The sequence below is a fragment of the Hypanus sabinus genome, chromosome 1 (assembly GCF_030144855.1).
Source record: "Hypanus sabinus isolate sHypSab1 chromosome 1, sHypSab1.hap1, whole genome shotgun sequence".
Classification (NCBI taxonomy): domain Eukaryota; kingdom Metazoa; phylum Chordata; class Chondrichthyes; order Myliobatiformes; family Dasyatidae; genus Hypanus; species Hypanus sabinus.
In genome coordinates this window covers 178,878,749-178,899,163 of record NC_082706.1, presented here as the reverse complement: position 1 = coordinate 178,899,163, position 20,415 = coordinate 178,878,749, and the positions used below count along the sequence as shown (strand labels likewise).

The window sequence follows — 20,415 nt, the reverse complement described above, 5'->3', positions numbered from 1 at the left end:
AAAAGACTTTGGCTGGATGGCATTGCTGTTGAAATGATTCAGGTGTTGAACGATTTCAGGATGGAAAGGTTGACAGATTTGTTAAATGAAATATATGAAAGCAGGGAAATACCTGAGGAAATGAGCAAGTTAGCATTTATTGCAGAGCTGAAAAAACATAGAGCAATTGAATGTGAGTTACACCATACAGTTTGATGTGATGTTGTGAAAGTCCTATTACAAATCATCATGTTGAGAGCAAGAAAAAACACAAAACTGGAGATCGCTCAAAAGCAGTGCAGTTTCATTGAGGATAGTGGAACACGAAATGCAATCTTCAGTCTTAGAATGATTTGTGAGTATGCCATAGAGGTCCAGAAAGACCTGTACCAATGTTTTATCAATTATACCGAAGTTTTTGACATGGTGAAACTTTTTATTTATTTATTAATTTTTTAGAAAATTACAAAGAATAAATGTGATGATAAAATAGTAAGAAAAATAATATTAACCCTCCCCCCTCCCCACCTTAACCCTTGTCTAAAGAAAGAAAAAAAAAGAGAAAGAAAGAAAGAAAGAAAGAAAGAAAGAAAGAAAGAAAGAAAGAAAGAAAGAAAGAAAGAAAGAAAGAAAGAAAGAAAGAAAGAAAGAAAGAAAGAAAGAAAGAAAGAAAGAAAGAAAGAAAGAAAGAAAGAAAGAAAGAAAGAAAGAAAGAAAGAAAGAAAGAAAGAAAGAAAGAAAGAAAGAAAGAAAGAAAGAAAGAAAGAAAGAGAAAGAAAGAAAGAAAGAAAGAAAGAAAGAAAGAAAGAAAGAAAGAAAGATAGATAGATAGATAGATAGATAGATAGATAGATAGATAGATTGTCTGGATATCGGAGGATCCCCACATGTTCCATGGAGTTCAAAATAATTTTAATATTTATTTTTACTTTCCCCAATTACTTTATAATTTTATCTTCAAAGGACCTATGTATTTAATCCTATCTTTTGTAAATATGGGAGCCAAATTTTCAAAAATATATCATATTCATTTCTTAGATTATATGTAATTTTTTCAAGTGGAATACAACTATGTATTTCATTATTCCAACGATCCATAGTTAAATATAAATCAGATTTCCAAGTAACTGCGATAACTTTTTTGGCTACTGCCAATGCAATTTTTATAAATCTTTTCTGATACTTATTCAATTTAAGTTTCGGTATTGTCCCTTCAATGTTTCCTAATAAAAATAATACTGGACTATGTGGGAGTTGTACTCCAGTAATTTGTTCCAATAAAAGTCTTAGATTTATCCAAAATGGTTGAATTTTAAAACAAGACCAAGTAGAATGTAAAAAAGTACCAATTTCTTGATTACGTTGAAAACATTGGTCAGACATATTTGAATTTAATCTATTTATTTTCTGTGGTGTTATACATAATTGATGTAAAAAATTATATTGTAGTAATCTAAGTCGAACATTTATTGTATTTATCATACTATCATAACATAATCTTGACCAGTTTTTCCCATCAATTTTAACATTCAAATCAGATTCCCATTTTTGTCTTGATTTATGAATTCCTGATTTAATTGTCTGTTTTTAAATCAAATTGTACATACAAAATGTAAATTTTTTAATTTTTCCTTTTTGAATTAATATTTCTATTTCACTAGGTTTTGGCATCAACATTGTTTGACCCAGCTTTTCTCGTAAATAAGCCTTTAATTGAAAATAACAGAAAAGAGTATTTTTGATATTTTATATTTATTTTTTAATTGATCAAACAACATCAATATACCTCCTTCAAAACAATCACCTATACATTTAATCCCCTTTTGGAACCAATTATGTAAAAGTTTATTATCCATTGTAAAAGGAATAAGCCTATTTTGAATTAAGATAAGGTGAAACTTAAAAAAATATTTTAAAAATCATTCAGCACTTGGACATTGATGGGAAAGATATTAGAATCATCAGAAATTTGTATTCAGAACAAAGAACAGGAATTAGAGTTGAAAATGAGACATACAATTTTCTCGAGATTGAGAAGAGTCAGACAGCATTGTGTTCTCTCGTCCAACCTATTCAACCTTTATAGCGAGAAGATTCTAAGAAAAATTTGCAGTATTCGAGGCATGATAATTGGTGGATACAATTTGAACAAACTATGATATGCAGACAACACAATCCTGACAGCTACTTCTAAAGAGAATCTCCAAGCAATACCAGTTAAAGTCGTCAAAGAAAGTGCCAAGAGAGGATTGACCATCAACTGCAAGAAGACAAAATGTATGGTTGTCAGAAGAAGGAAGAAATACAGAAATAAGAACTGAAAGTGGGCAACAAAATAATTAAACAAAGATGGAAGTTCAATTACTTAGGAAGCAGACGTTGAAATTAGAAGGAGGATTGGGATTGCTAAATCCACGTTCAAGTGTTTGAGCAACATAATAAAAATAACCTAATTGCTCCGGGTAAAAAACTCAGAGAGTTGCGGTGCTACGTTCATTCCACATTAACATTTGGAAGCAAATGACGGACAATATCAAAGCAAAATGAGGGAAGACTCAAAGCTGCAGAAATGTGATTTTTGAGAAGAATGATGAAAGTATCATGGAAGGACAGAGTAACAAATGAGGAAGTGTTGTGAAAAGCTGGAATAAGAAGAGAGCTGATATCATCAATCAGGAAATGGCAACTGGAATTTTTAGGACATGTACTGAGGAAAGAGAAGCTCGAACATCTTGCAGGGAAGGGAAAAATTGATGGAAGAAAAAGTTGTAGTCGATAGCACATGACATTCATGAGTTACATCAAGGGATGGACAGGTAAAAGTTTCTGAAGAGCTTATTAGAACTTCACAGATTAAAGACAGATGGAAGACCATGATCACCCATGTCATACAACATGGTACATAATGATGAATGTCACACATATCAAGGTACAGCAAAGAACTTGCTTTGCATGTGATCCATACATTTGCTATTTGTTTTTTTTATATATTTTTTATTCGTTTTTTTCTACAAACAACAAAAAAATACAGCACATCCACAAAAACCACAACCTTAACAAAATCAAATTAAATATTGAGCAGCAAAAGGGAGAATAATATAAAGGCAAAAGTAAACATACACAGCAGAGGTGCACCACACCAAAAAAACCTCAGTCCTCACCCCGTAAGAAAGTACAATACAGGGCCCCATATCCTTTTAAAGACGTCCCCTCTGTCCTCATTACATAGTCTCAGTCTCTCCAAATGTAAAGTATTTGCCAGTTCTCTCAGCCATAAATCGTACGTAGGCACAAAGTCCATTTGCTATTTGTGATTAAGCGACATGCTATTCATGTTGTTTCATCACATCGTATAGCATTGAGGTAGTCCAAGGGAAAACAACAACCAAAATGCAGAATAAAGTGTTATAGAAAGAGTGAGTGCAGTGGAGGTAGACAATAAAATACAAGGCTTCTCGTGTCTTATTGTCTTACTTCCACTATGAGGCCAATTATCCATTTTTGGAACTAGGGGACCATTCAATAAACTTATAACAGTGGGATAGAAGCTTTCTTTGAATCTTGTGTATATGCTTTCAAGTCTTTTTACCTTCTACCCAATGAGGGTATTGAGAAAAGTGATTGTCGTGGGTAAGTGGTGGGGGGGGGGGGGGGGGGGCGGTTCTTTGATAATGTTTGCTGCTTTACCGAGGCAGAGAAAAGTGTAAATGTATATATTCATGGTGGGGAGGTTGATTTCTATGATGTGTTGAGCTGTGTTTACAACGCTCCAAAGCATCTTGCAGTCTTATGCAGAGTATTTGCCATACCAATCCATGATACATCAAAATAGGATGCTTTCTATGGTGCATCAATAACAATTGATAAGGACAACTGTTCAGTACCCAGTATGATCGCAGGGAAGCTTCTGTGAGCTACATCCAGTAAAATGATATATTTTCTTAAGTAGGGGCATTCAGAAATGTTCACAGTATTCTAGGTCCAATCTCTCTAGTGCCTTGTGCACTTGCAGTAAGATTTGCCATGTATTATACTCAAACCCATTGAAATGAGGACCTACATTCTTTAGCTTTTTCTATTAATTGTTGTATTTGAGTCCGAGTTTCTCCTGCACAAAATACGTTGTGCAGCAAATTTCTGTAATTCAGTGAGAGAGTCCCCAGTGAGAGAGACCTTAACATCAGCATAAAACAGACTGATATTCTACAACGTGTCAACTCTAGGAAAGAAGATGTGCTGGAATTTTTGAAAACATTAGGAGACAGTCCCTGGGACTGGACAGGATATACTCTGGGTTACTATGAGAAGCAAGGGAAGAGAATGCTGCACCTTTGGCAATGATGTTTGTGCCCTCATTGGCCAAAGGAGTAGTATCAGATGAATAGAGGGTACCAACTGTTATTTCTTTGTTTAAAAAATAAAGTAGGGATAACTCTGGGAATTACAGACTAGAGAGTCTTATCTCAAGTGGTGGGCAAGTTAATGGAGAAGATTGAGAGAAGCATAGTCCAATTAAAGATAGTCAGCATGGCTTTGTCAGGGGGAGGTCATGTCTCATGAGCCTGATTGAATTCTTTGTGTATGTGGCAAAGCACATTGATGAGGTAATGCAGTGGATATGTAGTGTATGGCATTTAATGAGGCAATTGATGAGATCCCCATGGTGGGCTCATTCAGAAAGTCAGTTGGCATATGATCCAAGGAAACTTGGCTGTGTGATTTCAGAATTGTCTTGCCCATAGAAGGCAGATGTTGCTTGTAGAGGGAGTGTTTTCTGCCTAGAGGTTGGTGACCAGTGGTGTTCTAACCCCTTTCACTTACCTGAATAAAAACATCAACATCACTAGGATATCTAAAACTGAGCATGGTCAATCACCAGTAGCTCTAGAAAGTACAATGTAACTCCACTGTTTATGAATGGCAGAGAGAACACTGGGAACTACTGGCCCATAAGGCTGACATTAGTGGTTAGGGAAACATCACAATCAAGTGAGCACCGATGATACCTCATCGATAGGAACAGGGCAGAGTCAACATCGATTTACGAAAGAGATTTTTTAAAAAGCTGTAACTAGCAAATAGCTTTTTTTTGACTTTGACCCACCTGACTAAAGAGATGTTCTAAGCAGCCGTGTAACTTATCTTGCTTATCATGGGAAATGTGCACGCTGCAAGGTAGCTCATCTCCTGTCAGATACAAAGAAAAATCAAACACATTAATCCACCACTGTACATGGCTTATTGGTTTTTATGACCTGAATTATATATTATAAACCTATTGGAACTGCAGTCAGCATATATCTTATCTACATATGGAGTACAATATACAAAGTGTTGTTTCAGTAAACACCAAAAGTCTTTCTTTCCTAATTTATAAGTATCTTGAGGTCAAATCTAAAGTGATGGGGTGAGGAGGATTTTGGAAGTTTAAAATTAAAGGCTATAGTAAATTTGACACCAACATGCCCACTTCCAGTTTTATAAAGAGATTAGTTGGGACACAATCCTCCAATCTGATCTTTGGAAGCCGGTGCTTCACGATGTACAAGAATTCACTGAGATGCATTATCCTGATTTTCTCAAGTCATTTTGTCCACAGGGTCTTCTTTTTTAATATCCTTTTAAAGATCTGTATCAGGTTTGATGTTAAACTTTTCGTTCTAAGTCTTCAGTCACTTTAGTCTCTCCCTGTGATTTACTTTATAACCATATTAATTAATTTTGTCAAAACGCTTTCCAAGCTGTGGTATGCATTTTGTCACCTGGCTAAGTTCTGGATTCACCATATAAAATTGAAGGTGTCCAATTTTCCTGCTTTTATCGAGTAGTCCAGAGCAAAAATGGATGGATGCGTGTCTCAGTCTGCCACATCAATAGCATGGGAAAGGGCACATTGCGACAGAATATGTAGGCTCATATTAATGCTTTTACAATCTGTATTAAGCCGAGTATATTAAATGTAATTTTATTCAAACATACATCTTTTTTAGAATTTTCATTTTTACACTGATTTTGTATGTTACCTTTGAGTCAATATTACAGTATACACAGGTACTACAAGTATCTACTTCTGGATACCCATATATGAATGAGCTCCTATAAATGTTACTAAATTCAAACAAGTCTTGGAAAAAAACAGCTTACATGTAATCTCCCCACAGTAATCAGGCTTCTCTATTAAGAAAATGAGCTGCAAGTTTCATTGCAGGGGGTTGGGAGAGTCTACTTAGAAAGTTGCTTTGGAAATTGGCAAACAATCACTTTTATTGTTACTTTTGAACAGTATCCTAATGTAATATTCACTGATGCTCCAAGTGCATGGAAACCAGCCACTGAGAATGGGACATCCTGGTTCTGTACCATTGTAACCAGGCAGGGGAAGACATTCTTTTAAATGTTCATGGTAATTGGTCCTCATCAGCATCATTCATTACAATGCTCTGTACGTATGTTTACCATATCAAGGGATTTTGTGTTTATCCCCACGTGACCAAAATCAACTTTTGGGCAGCTGTTAAAACAGAACCCATTGGTAACATAGCAACAGCTCTATTTCCAAATCAAAATTCTCCGAAGATTTTAACTTGATTGCCCACAGCTCAACATGATTAAAGACAAAACTACAAAATATAATAAACATAGAAACATAGAAAACCTACAGCACAATACATGTACTTACTTTAGAAATGACCTAAGGTTACCCATTGCTCTCTATTGTTCTAAGCTCCATGTACCTATCCAGGAGTCTCTTAAAGGACCCTATTGTATCTGCCTCCATTACCGTCACCAGCAGCCCATTCCACGCACTCACCACTCTCTGCGTAAAAAGCTTACCCCGACATCTCCTCTGTACCTACTTCCAAGCACCTTAAACCTGTGCCCTTTCATGTTAGCCATTTCAGTCCTGGGGAAGAAGCCTCTGACTGTCCACACGATCAATGCCTCTCATCAACTTATACACCTCTATCAGATCACTTCTCATCCTCCATCACTCCAAGGAGAAAACGCTGAGTTCCCTCAACCTATTCTCATAAGGCATGCTCCCCAATCTAGAAAACATCCTTGTAAATCTCCTCTACACTGTTTCAATAGTTTCCACATCCTTCCCGTAGTGAGGTGACCAGAACTGAGCACAGTACCCCAAGTGGAGTCTAACCAGGGTCCTATATAGATGTAACATTACCTCTCGGCTCTTAAACTCAATCCCACAGTTGATGAAGGCCAGTACACTGTATGCCTTCTTAACCACACAGTCAACCTGCACAGCAGCTTTGAGCATCTTATGGACTCGGACCCCAAGATCCTTCTGATCCTCCACACTGCCAAAAGTCTTACCATTAATACTATATTCTGCCATCATATTTGACCTACCAAAATGAACCACCTCACACTTATCTGGGTTGAACTCCATCTGCAGCTTCTCAGCCCAGTTTTGCATCCTATCAATGTTCTGCTGTAACATCTGACAGCCCTCCACAATACCCACAACACCCGTTTTCTGGGTAGGGTTAAGGCTGGGTCAAAATGAAAAGCAAACAAAAGAAAAAATAATAATTGAAAAAATATTGACAAGAAGGTATGCAAAACACGAAAGGGCAGTACAGAAAATGTTTGAATGAGACAACATTTTTGTGCACAGCTGTCTTGTGTAACCCTATTGTGATACAGCTCTTCTTTTACCCGTCAGCAATGATTTTGCAATGAATGCATCTTACCAGATGCAGCTTACCTGAATCCATGTCATCACTGTGTACATAAGAATCACAATGGCTGCTGCAGATACTTGTAAAGGAAGCAATGGAATTCCTATTGCTGTTGCAGTCACTAGGAAGAAAACTCATTAAAATTCATTTCATACAAAATAAATGCAGTTGATACTGAATATTGTTTTACTATGTGGTGCACCTTTACTAAATGCAGATAGATGGAGCTACAGTGTACTAAGCAATATTGATAAATTATGCAGGCATCATAACATGTTATTTATCTTCCTCAGCATTTTCTCAGATTTTCAAAAAACATGCCTAAGGGCAAAATAATTCCTCAATTCATAATATCAAAAGTAATTATTAATCTTCCATCTTCAACAAGTTCGACCACCAAGCATGTCTTCACTTCTCCTTTTATAAATTGTTGGCTCCACCAACCTTTGCCCTTCTCATAGTACTTTCCCATGCAACTGCACGAGATTAACTTCTCAGCACCATCATCCATCCAGACAATCCTTTCAGATGAAGCTGCAATTCATTTGTATTACAAATGTGACAAAATCTGCAGAACGCTGGAAATCCAAACAACACACACAAAATGCTTGAGGAACTCAGCATCTATGGAAAAGAGTAAACAATTCCCACCCTTTCCAGTCATGATGAAGGGTCTTGGTCTAAAACGTCGACTGTTTACTCTTCTCCGTAGATGCTGCCTGGCCTGCTGAGTTCCTCCAGCATTTTGGGTGTGTTGCAATTCATTTGTAATTCTTGTTTAGATTTCAAGTTGACCTTGAGCCTGTTACTTTGATTTACCATTTCGCTCTCACTGATTTATCTGTCTATGGCATTCTGCAGTGTTCCAAGATGAACCTAAAGAGCAATGCCTCATCTTTACTCTGGGCAGAATAGAGCCTGCAGGAATTAATGTAACTTGTCAGATAACTGGCTTTCACTGCTTGGACTAGATCCAGTGATGATCATCCTACCTCACCCTTCAATCTCTCTCTCCCTCCCTCCCTCACCTTTCCCTGCAACATAAAACTAACTTGGATATGACGAAATGATTTTAAACTGAAACATTAACCCTGTTTCTCTGTCCACAGGTGCTGTCTAACTTGCTGGGTATTTCCAACATTTGTTTCATCTTTTGGAACTTTCTTTTGTAGTTAGTTTGATCACACACAATGCTAAGGCTAACAATAATGTTTGAAGAGACTGAAGTCTGTTCCAGTCAAAAATTAAAACCCACACCAACCATAGTGAATTGAGGACATAATACTTTTGATACCCAAGTCTGAACCTAACAGATATGCCATTGGGACAGGCAAGGGAGTCAGCTTCTGCACTGAATCTATACATTGAGAAGAATGATCTGCACAGCGTGATTCAGTCCCTTTTTTTTCTCTCCTATAGTACCAAGTTTTAGCATAGCTGTTAACAAAGAGAGAAGGGGGGATTCAAACAAGAGGACATGAGTTGAGAGTTAGGGGGCAAAAGTTTAAGGGTAACACGAGGGGGAATTTCTTTACTCAGAGAGTGGTAGCTGTGTGGAACGAGCTTCCAGTAGAAGAGGTAGAGGCAGGTTCGGTATTGTCACTTAAAGTAAAATTGGTATATGGACAGGAAAAGAATGGAGGGTTATGGGCTGAGTGCGGGCCATTGGGACTAGGTGAGAGTAAGCGTTCGGCACAGACTAGAAGGGCCGAGATGGCCTGTTTCCGTGCTGTAATTGTTATATTGTTATAAGACTTAGACTGGCCCAATCTGATCCAAGCCAGTGAACTTCTAATGTTAATTTTACCTGAACTTAATCAGAACTTGACACAAAGCTGCACCTCAAAATACTCAACAGAAGTAGCCAAGCTCTAGATAGAGATTTTACTATTGGGTACTCTTTATAACAACAGATTCTCCATGTGCAAAGTTATTTTAAATGCAACTAATAGCCTCAAGAAGACTAGTTTGGAGCCAACAACAAAGGCAATGTAAACTAAGTCAATCGGTGTACTATCTGCAGTGCCCCAGGCTACATTTTAAATACTGCTGATAATTCAGTACATTGATATGACGTGGATTCTACTCTAACCCAGTTCTCCAATGACAACATTAATACCCACATTTCAAACACCAGTGTGTCAGTGACATTCAGATGTAAATAGTTAGTATAACTGAATTACATTTCCTGTGTGCTTCCTTGGTCAGGTATTATACTATTTAGTATATTAAATATTATAATGGTAGCCTAGTGGCTGGCACCAGTGACCAAGGTTCAGTTCCAGCCACTGTCTGTAAGGAGTTTGTATGTTCTCCCCATGGCCACATGATTTCCTCCCACATTCCAAAGATGTACGGATTAGTAGGTTTATTGGTCATGTGGGTGTAATTAGGCCATGCGGGCTTGTTGGGGCAGAGGGGCCCCGGTTACTGAGTTATAACTCTGAATAAATAAAACTGCTGATTGTCTAAACTTAGAAAGAAGATTGAGTAAGAGTACATGAAACAATTATATGAAGCTAAAGAAGTACTAAAATATATGGTCTAAAACTGCGTTATGCTTTGTTGGAGTACTGTTAATTGGCTATCAACTCCAATTACAATTTGTTTTTGGATATTTTATAGAGTTTTGGGTATTATTGGGATCAAGGGATCTGGGATCCACACAGGGAAGCTGTGAAGTGGTAAATGCCATAGTTTTAATGTATGGCATACTTAAAGCAGAATTAGAAAGTTTCAGTGGCAGAACAGGAAGAGCCATCGGATATCATGATTAGGGTGACTCAGAAGTATTCTTCTATTTTAGAACAAAGGGGATGGGAATGGATAGGAGTCCCAAAGTTATTGGACTGCTGTGTAAGAGTGTTTATTTTAATTACTGGACACAGGTATTGAGCTATTTTCAAATGATTAAACTGACAGAGCTGGTATCAATATGTTATGTTGGTTTAAATGAACTATTGCCATGTCACACACTCAAATCTCATTATGGCCATAATGGGGCACATTGTTTCATGCAAATCGTGTCAGTGATACATCATCAGTTTAACAGTGATATTTTTCTTATTTTCTTAAAATGAAAGAGCAGGCTACTGGTAATTCTGGTGCACTAGATCCCTTTGTAAATCAGATACACATGCAGTAGGCTTAAGATGGAGGAAACAGCACAATTTACAATTCCTGCTTCATTCACTCAAAAACAAATATTTAGCCCTTCTTCATTGTAGAATAATCTAAAGCACATTTTACATAGAAACATGGAAATCTACGGCACATTACAGGCCCTTTAGCCCACAATGCTGTGTTTACCTGTAGGAATCCCTGTTGCTTATTGTATCATGACCTGAATCTTCTTGATCATCTCCAGTTACCACAAAGCAGACCTTTTTGCTGTTCCGTTCTACCTTGTCAGTGTCATTCTCCCCTGTTATTAGTGATTCTGCTGACTTCATCTCTGGTGTATTTGGATGGGTTATTGATGAAAGAAGGCTATAAATAGGGAGAAAATAAATAATTTCAGACAGTAAGAAATATAAATGCAGCAAATTTTCACTGTAGGAAATTGACAAAGGCATGGGCTAAATGTTAAGCTGCAGGAGAATGTGGATTTGGGAGCCAATGAAGGGCCAATGCGGGCAAAACTGAAAGCATGCCACAGACATTTGCAGTTTATTTCTGCACAAACATAACCTCAGGAGAGAGGTGAGATATCAATTACTCAGTCATTTTCACATTTTCACAGAAACAGGCTGCTTGGCATCAAACTCTACCATCCCACAATTCCAAGATTATAACAAGTCAATGTTATGAAATTATTTGGGGCCAAATGTTCTTAGAAAACTCCTTTGCTTCACATTGGTGCCAATCATCATCAATCATCAAATGCCTGTTACATTGATGGCATTTAGTACAGCAATGAAGGTCCCCCATCTCTGTCTGCCCTTAGCCATCTTCTCCATTGTACCTCAGCTGTGGTTTAGAGTCCCCATTTCTGCCTCTATGGTACGGCGCCAAGTTGTCTTTGGTTTCCTATGTTTCCTTCGCTCTTTAGGGGTCCAATGAAGTGCTGCCTTGATGATGGAGTTGGCCTCTCTTCTCATCACAGAGAAACACAGAAAACATAGAAAATCTACAGCACAATACAGGCCCTTCGGCCCATGATGCTGTGCTGAACATGTACTTATTTTAGAAATTATAGGGTTACCCATAGCCCTCTATTTTTCTAAGCTCCATGTAGCTTTCCAGCAGTCTCTTAAAAAAACCTATCACATCCGCCTCCACCACTGTCACCAGCAGCCCATTCCACGCACTCACCGCCCTCTGCATAAAAAAATCTTGTCCCTGACATTTCCTCTGTGCCTACTTCCATAAAACTGTGTTAGCCATTTCAGCCCAGGGAAAAAGCCTCTGATTATCCACACAATCAATGCTTCTCATCATCTTATATACCTCTAGCAAGCCAACTATCATCCTCTGTCAATCCAAGGAGAAAAGGCCAAGACACCCCCAACCTTTGTGGCATCAGCAAATTTACTAACCCATCCCTTTACTTCCTCAATCAGGTCATTTATAAAAATCACAAAGAGAAGGGGTCCCAGAACAGATCCCTGAGGCATACCACTGGTCACCAAACTCCATGCAGAATATGACCCATCTACATCCAATCTTTGCCTTCTGTGGGCAAGCTGATTCTGGATCCACAAAGCAAGGTCCCCTTGGATCCCCTGCTTTCTACATAAGCCTTGCATGGGGTACCTTATCAAATGCCTAATCACATGCCCAATCTATCAAATGTCCAACATTTCCTCATGATGATTGTGGTCATGTCCTCTTGGTGACACTGAAGGAGTAGGGCATGGTTGGAGATCCTTCTTGGCCAGAAAATAAGGAGGATCTTCCAGAGGCTCATGGTGTGAAATGACGACAGCTTGGCAAGCTCGTTCTCTGTCAAGTACCAGAGTTGACACCAAATTTTCCTTTTGGTGACATCAGATTGAATGTCCCATTTCATTTTTCAGTATTAGCCAAACAATGAAACAAGAACCAACTCACAACCATCAACTGCTGTTGCCTTTAGCTTACATCAGTCACCAGCCTCTATCAAGAATGAGGAGTTGGAGTTTAAAATTTCCTGAACCCCACTATCCAAGACCAATGGTTTGCCATCAACACCCAGACACCTAATCACTGCCTTCAGTAAAGTTCTTGGCCAATTCTATTTTTCTTCATCACTAATTACAAAGCAACAGGACAATTGGGTGGAGGAACTCAGTGAACTGAGCAACAAAGAATAGAACTGTCAACATTATGCTCCCAGAAGAGTGGCTCCAGTTGTTGATTCTCTTACTTTAAAAACTTTTCCTCCAAGTCTATACTTATGTGTCTTTATGTTGCTCAGTCTAGTACAGAGTGTCACTGATCCAAATGTGCTGAGAAGAATAATCCATTTATAGATGTATTAATATGTAAACTGCCCATTTAATATTCATATAGGTATTTGAACTCATCATGCATTAAATTTCATTTATAAATCCAACTCTACAAAATAGGTCTTTTTTTCTGTCTAATTTGCAACCAGAGCCAGACATCAGACTTTTCAACCCAATACTGGACTTCTCCATTTTGCTAAATATATTTTGATTAAAGAGATGGTACATTTATTCATGTCAGACATTGCAGCTTATCTCCATTTTTATTTTTATTTTTTTCCCTGTGCATCAGTATATAGGAGCAATGAAATTCCTATAGGATTCCTGTACAAATTTCTCCGCTTTCTGGTAGTCAACGAAAAATCTTCTTTCTTCGTTATCCAGGAAAATTATCAATTTTGCTGGGTAGCTCAATAAAAATTTATAGCCCTTTTCCCATAAAGATTTTTTCAGTGGATTAAATTCCTTCCGCCTCTTCAGAAGATCGTAACTTATGTCTGGATAAAAAAAAAACCTTTTTCCCTCCTATTATCAATGGCCCATTTCTCTTTTTAGCACCTTGAATAGCTGCCTTCAAGATCATTTCTTTATCTTGGTACCTTAAACATTTTATCAAAATTGATCTTGGATTTTGATCTTGTTGAGGTCTTGGTCTGAAAGCTCTGTGTACTCTTTCAATTTCAATTACTTGGCTTCCTTCTTTCATTCCAACATTTTCGGAATCCATTCTTGAAAGAATTTTATTGGATTTTCTCCCTCTGTACCTTCCATAAGACCAACAATTTTGATATTATTTCGTCTACTAGAGTTTTCAAGCGCATCTATTTTTCCAACATCCGTTTTCTTTCTATTGTCCAGGCAAGATTATTGTCTTCTATCTTATCTATTCTTCCAGTGTTTTCTTCCACTTTTACTTCCATCTGTTTAACTTTATTATCCATCTTCTTTTGTTTTTCCACCACATTATCGAGTTTATTCTGCATCCTTCTTTTAGCTTTTAATTCATTCATAATATATATCAGGATATCTTTTATGTCTCCTTTAATCTCTTCCTTCTTTTCCTCTTCTTCTTCCTCTGAATTTCCCAAAGAGTCTGATTCCACTTCCGATTCACTTCCGGTTTCACTTCCAGCCGTAGTTGGGATTTGTAGTTTTGTTAATATCTGTTCATGCATACTTTCGCACATGCGTTGTTCTTGCCGTTTCATCTTAGAGACTGCCGACATTGCTGCAACTTCCTGTCCCGCATCATCAGAAGTGCCATGTACTTCGCCGGGAGGAGATCCAACTTGAGTCCGAGGCTTCACCGAGACGGTTAGGCCTTTTTCCCCGCCGATTTGCGCAGTCTTCGAAGTAGTAGCTTTCTTCTGTTTCGGTTTAGGAACCATATCAAAAGATAATCCTGAGTTACTTATAAATAGTTTCTAGTAGATATTTGTTAACTCTTCTTCATTTAAACCCTATTTCATTACTTTTTACAAGGGCGCTGGATTCCCAACGTCTCGACCCTACGTCATCATGTGACGCCCCCTATCCAAGCCTTTCTGATCCAAATTGGTAAAGCCATGAGCAATTATAGGGCATTGCCAATTAATTCCTATCACGTAGGCAGACAAGAATGCACAACATTTCCCCTGCTCCAACCACTCAATCAATGATTGAAAAGAACTGCTAGCTGGCTAAGCCATGACTTTGTATTGGCCATCTGTCAAAGCTGCCCAAAATTCAGAATGTCTATGAATGTCCCTGACATTCAGAAATTATTAAACTATTAAAATCTGCAATAATTAAAATAGTTCATAATTAATAAATCGTAATTTTAAAGTGAATTTTAAATTATTAAGCAAGCACAATTAAATAAACAAAATATAAATTAGATGCTTTGTTAGGTCCTTCACAACTGTTCCTCACAGTTGAAGTAATTCAGCCAACCAATATCACTCCAAAATCAATACCAAAGTACAGTCAGGTATTCACCAGCGGAGACTGGGACTTTGGTATACAAATGTAAACCTCTAGCCTGGCATTTACTCTTTGTTTGATCTTGAAATAATAGAGATTTCTTCAAGACCACCTGGGAATCTACTGGACTAACTTAGATCGGAAGTACTAGAAACATGGGTAGCAGCTTCGTTAGTAGATGTGCTACAGCAGGTTTGAATTTAAAAATGTTTTACAAGTGAAAATAGGCAGGGACAAAAATTGAACTCCAGCTTATATAAGATACCAAGTTGCAAACAACCTGCTTCAGTTGCTGAAGAAAGGGATGGATTAATGACTGTTGAATAAAGCTTTTGACTAGGACCATTGAAATCTTTAAATTTCCTTTTCAACACTACTTCGGTATGTGTTTTAATTACCTTGATTTGCATATAATGAAGATATATAACACAAAGTCAACACCTCTTCCTTCTCCCTCAGTTACGTTAGTATGCAACTCAAAATTAAAATCTTCAATATTATGAAAGTCATTAATTGGCTGCAACTACAAATACTTGTAATTTGTTTGGCCTTTAAAGCAATTGTTCTAGTTTACAAATATGGATTGATTTAAATGTCTTATGGTGCTCTTGAGCTTGAGAGCTGGGTACTGTTGTGAGCGGGGAGGCAAGGGGTGGATGATTCTCAGCAGCTGCTACTGCATTCAATTCTAAATAATGCTCGGGAGATGGTCTTGAATAAAGGCCTTGGTGATGTGTTAATCTTTGGACAACCAATTAAGCACAAAAATAGAAATGTTCTTCTGACTTTGTATGTGTAACAAATGTCTAACTAGATAAGAACACCCTTCTGGAATAATTCATTGTTACATGAAATGACTTTGTAGACTGGAACAATTGCTTCAAAGTCATTCATTTAACATTGAATTATTCAAGATGGGTGTTCCTATCTAGTTAGACATTTGTTACACATACAGCAAAGTCAGAACTTTCCTATTTTTGTGCTTAATTGGTTGTCCAAAGATTAGCACATCACTGAGGCCTTTATTCAAGACCATCTCCCAAATATTAAGAATTGAATGCAGTAGCAACTGCTAAGAATCCTTGCCTCTCCACTCACAACAGTTCTCCCAGCTCTCAAACTCAAGAGCACTGTAAGATATTTAAATCAACCGTATATCATCTCACATGGTAACCAGTGTTAGCTATGCAATGTTGAGGATCCTTCATCAAGCACTAAAGGCTGAAGAGCACAGATGAACGACGTCAAATTGAACCAAAAACTTTAAATGCGGAAACTGATTTTGTAACAGACATTTAGGCACCAGCAAATTGAAATAGATATGTTAATTGGCTATTTAAACCATAAAACCATAAGACATAGGAGCAGAATTAGGCCATTTGGCCCATCAAGTCTGCTCCGCCATTTAATCGTGGTAGATCCTTTTGTTCTCTTCCTCAACCCCATTTCCTGGCCTTCTCCCCATAACCTTTGATGCCATATTTAATCAAGAGCACATTAATCGCTGCCTTAAATACACTTAATGACCTGGCCTCCACAGCTGCACGTGGCAAATTGCACAAATTCACCACCCTTTGACGAAAGAAATTTCTCTGCATCTCTATTTTGAATGGACACCCCTCTATCCTGAGGCTGTGCCCTCTTGTCCTAGACTCTCCCACCATGGGAAACATCTTTCCACATCTACTTTGTCTAGGCCTTTCAACATTTGAAAGGTTTCAATGAGATTCCCCCCACCCATCCTTGGAAACTCCAGCAAGTACAGGCCCAGAGCCATCAAACGTTTCTTGTAATGATAACCCTTTCACTCCTGGAATTATCCTTGTGAACCTCCTCTGGACTCTCTCCAATACCAGCACATCTGTTCTAAGATGAAGAGCCCAAAACTGTTCATAATACTCAATGTGAGGCCTCAGCAGTGCCTTATAAAATCTCAGCATTATACCCCTCCTCTGGTATTCCAGACCTCTTGAAATGAATGCTAACATTGCATTGCCTTCCTCACCACCAACTCAACCTGCAAGTTAACCTTAAGCTGCTCTGCACAAGAACTCCCAAGTCTGTTTATATTAGCATGGTGTTAAGGATATAGAACCATTACTCTTCATGCTCCTTAAGCATTATCATTGTCTTTATTACCATTGGGATTTCTAATTCCCAATTTTACAAGGAGAGAATCAAACTTTCTCAGCAGAATACATTGGATTGTCGGGTAAGTAATGCTAAAAACAAGCTGCTTTTGGCCTTGTGAATTGAGGTATGACATTGGAATATTTGGTGACACTTACACTTTCCACACCTGCATTCATACTTTTCAAAGAGAATCAGCATGTGGATCTTAAATTAATTCAACCCCTGAAATAGAGTTACAGTGAAATGAATTCCAAATGAGTCATCTTGATACTTCAGCTTCTAATTACAATTTGGCTTTCATCCCTGGATATTATACACTTAACAACACGAGTGTATTGGAAGGCAGTTGTTTTATTTATACACTGACAGCTGATAACTAGTGTGAAATATGAGTTTTACCACTACAATGTTTTAAAATATACTTGGTAGCACATTGATGGCAAAGATGCTGAGATTTTTAATGAACTTATGGATCACCACCAGGCCCTGCATCCCAATGGTTCTATGCTAGAAATTTTTAGCAAAGGCAATAAGGTATTCATTGGGAATCCTCAATGAAATATGAGACAATACTATTTACAGGATCAAAATATCATCAAGCAAGCACATTGTAAGCAGGATTGAATATGATGCAATTCCATAATAACCAGAGGAAGTTCTTTGAACCACATTTGTAAATTCTACATCAATATTAATTCAACATTCAATATTTACAAAGTGCTGAGAAACTCACTCATCTATCTGACCAATATACGATTCCAGTTCCTTCACAACTGTCTGCAACTTATTCAGAAGCTTCTGGTATGCATCTTGAGTTTCAATATCTTTTTCCTTCAGGGTGAAGTACAGACCAGGCCCGTTTTGCTGACCCAAGCTGTGTCCAGAGGGAGCTGCCATGGTGGTGATGCAGTGATGAACATATTCCACTGGATCCAGTTTATCTACAAATTAACAGGAAAGTGAAAGACTGAGTTGTAAATGTTGATGGCACCAATAATAATTTCTGATTGCTGTGCAAATGAGCAAGTACCACCTTTGTTACAGTATAAGAACATGATTCCAACATGTAAAACTTTAGGTTTCATTGGCCTGACAAGATAAGCACATGACTATTGCAAGCAAGTCTCATTTTCAATAAATGCTTGCAACTTTTAAATCTACCTATCTTCATGTAATTCTCATTCGAACAAATTGTAATCCCCCTCATGTGATTATATTTAGTTTCTCATATGGTTTTTATTTCTGCACGCGAAGCATTAGAGACATACTAAGGTTACGAACCCCGTAACTGGGTCACTTACCAACAAAGATAGAGAGGTCCGTTGAAGTCTGATGGTACTATTTTTAACAGTATTTATTGGTAAAAATACACGAAAATAATATCGGCAAACATACAGATAATATACGTCGTCAATACTAAATCTAAAAGTGCGGGTATAATAATAATCAATAAGAAATAAGCTCCATCATTGTCTAGGGGATAATGTATTGTCCGATGGAAATATAAAAGTCACTCAGTTCATTCAGGCTGCAGACTTTGGTTGGAGTCAAGAGAGAGATTTTAGAAACTTGCCAGCTTTTCCTTTTAATGATGTCGATCCTTCGAGAGTTCCGTAGGTATAGCCAGTCCTTTAGCTAAGCCGTTCTTCCGTGGTAAGCCCGCCAATTCCTAGGCAAAGGAAAAGGACGCACGCGAGCCCCACCGGCTGTCGCTATTAAACGCTGCCACAGGATTTCTAGTGTTTCTCCTGGTGCATCTGAAGGGGTTGTTCCCCAGACCCCTCTTTTATCCTTACTCACGGGGTCTCAGATGTCAATCAGGTTGGGATGATGCAATCCCTCAACCAGCCCACTCTGGTCATTCCCTGAGGGCTTCAATGAATAGTACAGTACTCAATACACAATTCTGTCTCCAAGAGATTATAGCCATTATCAAGGGTTCCGGACCTTGCTGAGGCCAGGACACATTCCAAGTCTGTGTATTCTGGATGACTCTCTCTCATTTCCTGGTTCCCAGACCTGAATTACTAGCGATCTTGCGATTCTTGAAAAGGAGGGGGCTACTTTGTACCCTTCGGCCCCTCAGAGTTGTGGCACATTCGTAACACTAACAATATGTATAGGCCAGACTCTGCCAAGTTTTTCACTAGAAGGTCAGTAAATTTAAGTCTACTGGCACATAAAAGAGGCAATTGTGCCATCTGATATATCCAGAGAGATATGCTTTGCTGGGTAAAACAATTGCTCTGCTCCCAGAAACCTCTTGTTTATTTCATTGATATGCTTATAAATTTATTCCTGTTTTTTTATGATGCTCTTGCTTGTTTTAAACATCAGACATTAGGTTTCGTAGTTGTTACATATTCCATCACCCATTTTCACATTCCATCACCTATTTTCCAGTCCTCACCCAATATGCTTTCAAGGCACATACTCCAAATCACCTTTCGTACTATGCTCCCACACTCACATCATCAGCAAGAAATTAGCCCGATTAAAGATTAGCTGTCCAAGAAGCAAAAGTGTCCAGCAAATCACAGACCCTTTATAACTTAGATCAGGTTGTCAAAAGTGGATTATACTTTGAGGCACCACAGCAGTGTAGCGGCTAGCACAACACTATTACAGCTTGGGATACTGGGGTTCAGGATTCAATTCTGGCACCCTGAATGCCTGTATGTTCTTCTCACATGTGCATGGGTTTCCTCCGGGTGCTCCAGTTTCCTTCCACAGTCCGTGGATGTTCCATTTCACAGGTTAATTAGTCATTGTAAATTGTCCTGTGATTAGGCTTGAGTTAAATAGGTGGGCTGCTGGGTGGAAAGGCTCAGTAGGCCTGAAAGGTTCCATGCTGCCTTTCCAAATAAAATAAAACATAAAATAACTGTCAAACTTAGACATAAAGTCTGGGTTCCTACCTTGATCGAAGCTTTTTTGGTCAATATCACTGCAGGACTGTTTCCGACTGTCCAGCTGAACACCAAAGGCGCTTCCCAGTGATGCAACATTTTTGGGATAGGATACTTCCATGACATTTATATGGCAATTGGTGGGACAGAAATCACTGCTGTGCAGTGGCGATACCTTGGACTTGGCTTGCTTAAAAGTTGGCCAGGCTCGGTTTTTCAAAACTCTTGAAAACTGGACAGATCAAAATTATTGAGACACAAATTACTGATGTAACAGTTACATGGTAATCAATCATTGAA

General features: G+C 38.1%; 1 protein-coding gene across 1 annotated transcript in view; it reads right to left on the bottom strand.

Moving 5' to 3' along the window:
- prex2 (phosphatidylinositol-3,4,5-trisphosphate-dependent Rac exchange factor 2) overlaps positions 1-20,415 on the bottom strand; it is a 410,668-nt gene that overhangs the window by 160,910 nt on the left and 229,343 nt on the right. Inside the window, exons 24-28 of the mRNA XM_059982440.1 lie at positions 20,125-20,347; positions 17,940-18,147; positions 10,992-11,171; positions 7,709-7,803; positions 5,084-5,166 (exon numbers count right to left, since the gene is read on the bottom strand). Of these exons, the coding sequence (XP_059838423.1) occupies positions 5,084-5,166; positions 7,709-7,803; positions 10,992-11,171; positions 17,940-18,147; positions 20,125-20,347 (789 nt within the window). The remainder of the gene's footprint in view (positions 1-5,083; positions 5,167-7,708; positions 7,804-10,991; positions 11,172-17,939; positions 18,148-20,124; positions 20,348-20,415) is intronic.